The sequence below is a fragment of the Nymphaea colorata genome, chromosome 8 (genome assembly GCF_008831285.2).
Source record: "Nymphaea colorata isolate Beijing-Zhang1983 chromosome 8, ASM883128v2, whole genome shotgun sequence".
NCBI lineage: Eukaryota > Viridiplantae > Streptophyta > Magnoliopsida > Nymphaeales > Nymphaeaceae > Nymphaea > Nymphaea colorata.
This window is the reverse complement of record NC_045145.1, coordinates 23,210,577-23,212,979: the sequence shown is the minus strand read 5'-3', so window position 1 is coordinate 23,212,979 and position 2,403 is coordinate 23,210,577. Positions and strand designations below refer to the sequence as shown.

The window sequence follows — 2,403 nt, the reverse complement described above, 5'->3', positions numbered from 1 at the left end:
TGGAACTTTTAATTAGTGATTGAGGAATCTACCGGTGGCGTAGGCCCCGTGCTATGCGTATTATGTCTTCTGATAAACGAAGTTTGCCTCATGCCATGTTATGCCGTCTCGGACTCGGATTAGCTTTGGCACCGGTTCTGCCGTTTCATCAGGTCCGCAAGTACCGCTGTGGATCTCCTTGTTGTCTACATTGTGACAATCATCGTGAAGTTTTGCGGTTTGAATCGGTTCGCATCAGCAAACGGAGGCTGTCTATAAAATATCTTGCCGCTACAATGTTGTCGGAAAACCGATCGAGAGTCGGGGGCTTTCAGTTTAATATCATTCACATAACTCCTACTCCTTCCTGTCTTGTGGGTCGTAGCATAATTTGTCGGTTTTCTGTCTCGAGAGGCATTCTCGGCTTCACATTAACGATATATCTTCAGTTTTGATTCTTGTGTGCATTACTTCTTTAGATTGTTAACAATGATAGACAATCGAGTTGGAGGATATTACTTCTTTAGATTGCAAACAATGATAAATACGACAATCAAGTTGCAGGGTATATCATTGGACTGTGTATCGTAAACCACTCCCTTCCTGTCAATTCTGCATCGGTGATGGTAAAAACCAGCTACCATTTACACAAATCTATCATTCTCCCACCAGGAAGTAAATATCTGTAACTTTAACCTTGTAGACAAGATGCTCACCTTCGTTAAAGCCGTATGATTTTGCCAATTTTCAAACAAACAAAGACGATATTCCAATGATGACTAAGACCATGACCAGGAAGAAAATGAAAGGGGAGATTGACAGAAGTTGATGATTCCTTGGAAAGTTATGCTCAACAATTTACAACGAGCCGAGATCGTACATAAGATGTCAAAAATGGCAGAACAAGAAGAAGAAGAAGAAGAAGAAGTCAGTTCTGCCGACAAGGTACTGTTAGACGATCTCAGCGCCTACTGGTTCCTCTGTTTTGCTCTCAGGCTTTTCCCCGCAGGAACAGGGCTTGGCAATGAAAGTAGGGCAGTGGTCTCCGGCCATGATCACGACCACCTTCTGCTCCATATCATTCAGGACGGTGGCAGGCTTCGCCGGCTTCTCGAGCGGATCCTCCGGCGTTCCTCCCTGACCGGAATTCTTCCGGTATGAGCAGAACAACATGATCAAGGCGAAGGCAATGAGGCAGAGCATGGCTGCGAGGCCGCCGAATAGGTATGGGATGGGAGAATTGGATGCCGTCAAGCCACCGGCTGTTCTCGCACTGCTCAATGGCTTCATCTCTCCCTCTCTCGCTTCCACTCTCCAGATTTGTCACAATGGTGTTCAAGATACGCCTCTCTACTTATAGAGGTGAAATGTCATTCTCAAGACATAATTAACTATTTCATATTAATGAAAAGATAATCAACATGTCTCCATTAAAGTGACAATTATCAAGGTTTCTAATTTCCAGAAAATATGACTTAGAGAGAGAAAGACAACCTCAAGTCCCACTGCTGATAAAATATCAATTAAAAATCTCAGGTAAAATCATTTTTTATTTTTCAAGTTGCTTTTCTTGCCCTTTTTCTTTAATAAAAATATAAAGGAAGATCAAAATTTGCAGTCTCATACAAGATTCCTCGTGAACACTGGTGACTCAAGTCCAAGATTTAAGTTTTAGTTTATCTCACTCATCAGAAGAAAAAAAAATAATCAGAAAGAAATTAAGTTCCACCTTATTTCATCATGTTGTAAACAATCATTTATTCGATCACTATTTTACTCTCTATTAAAATTTAACAAAATATTATTTTCTCCAACATGTGAAGTGGAGCTTAGTTTGTCTGCTCTTGTCCATTAATGGCTGTCACATAGTCGCCCACATAATTTTTAGATAAATTACAATGAACTGCAAATTTGTTAGCACATTTGCAGATGACCACAACTTTTGAAAAATTACAAGTAACTGCGAAAGTAGTTCTCAAAGAAGCACTCCCTGAGATGGAAAACGTCAACACCAAAATCAAGAAATGCTGTTTTGTAAAGGTAGAAAATAGTTCATCTAAAGAAAATGAAAATCCTAAAGAAAACCCCTATCAAATGGAAAACATTAGGAAAACTAAACAGTGAGAAGCAGAATGCCATTACCTGAGAATTACTTATAAATATTAGGCCACGATTTGTAATTATGTAAACGTTAAGCCTTTATTTGTGATATATTAAATATTAAGCGAACTTCTGTAACTTTATTTTTGAACTTTTTAACTCATAAAGGGAGGAGCATCTTGTGCGTGTTAGTAAGGCAACGTACTCTAGAGAAGGGAATATCCTTAACTTCTTCATTTTTATAAGTGAAAGTAGTTCTTAAGCAATGACGACATGTGTTTTTACTTTCTTTCTTTACCAAAAAGATCGTTTTCCTTGTTCTGG

The 2,403-nt window shown here is 39.0% G+C and overlaps 1 protein-coding gene across 1 annotated transcript; it reads right to left on the bottom strand.

Annotated features, from left to right (window-relative positions):
• Positions 1-794: 794 nt before the first annotated feature.
• LOC116259286 (protein GLUTAMINE DUMPER 5-like) lies at positions 795-1,291 on the bottom strand. Its single transcript, XM_031637024.1, has one exon. It carries the CDS (start codon positions 1,267-1,269, stop codon positions 931-933), a length of 339 nt encoding a protein of 112 aa, XP_031492884.1. The 5' UTR covers positions 1,270-1,291; the 3' UTR covers positions 795-930.
• Between the last annotated feature and the right edge of the window lie 1,112 nt (positions 1,292-2,403).

Coding starts and splice junctions, on each gene's coding strand:
- LOC116259286 (XM_031637024.1), bottom strand. CDS start 1,269: ATGAAGCCATTGAGCAGTGCGAGAACAGCCGGTGGCTTGACGGCATCC.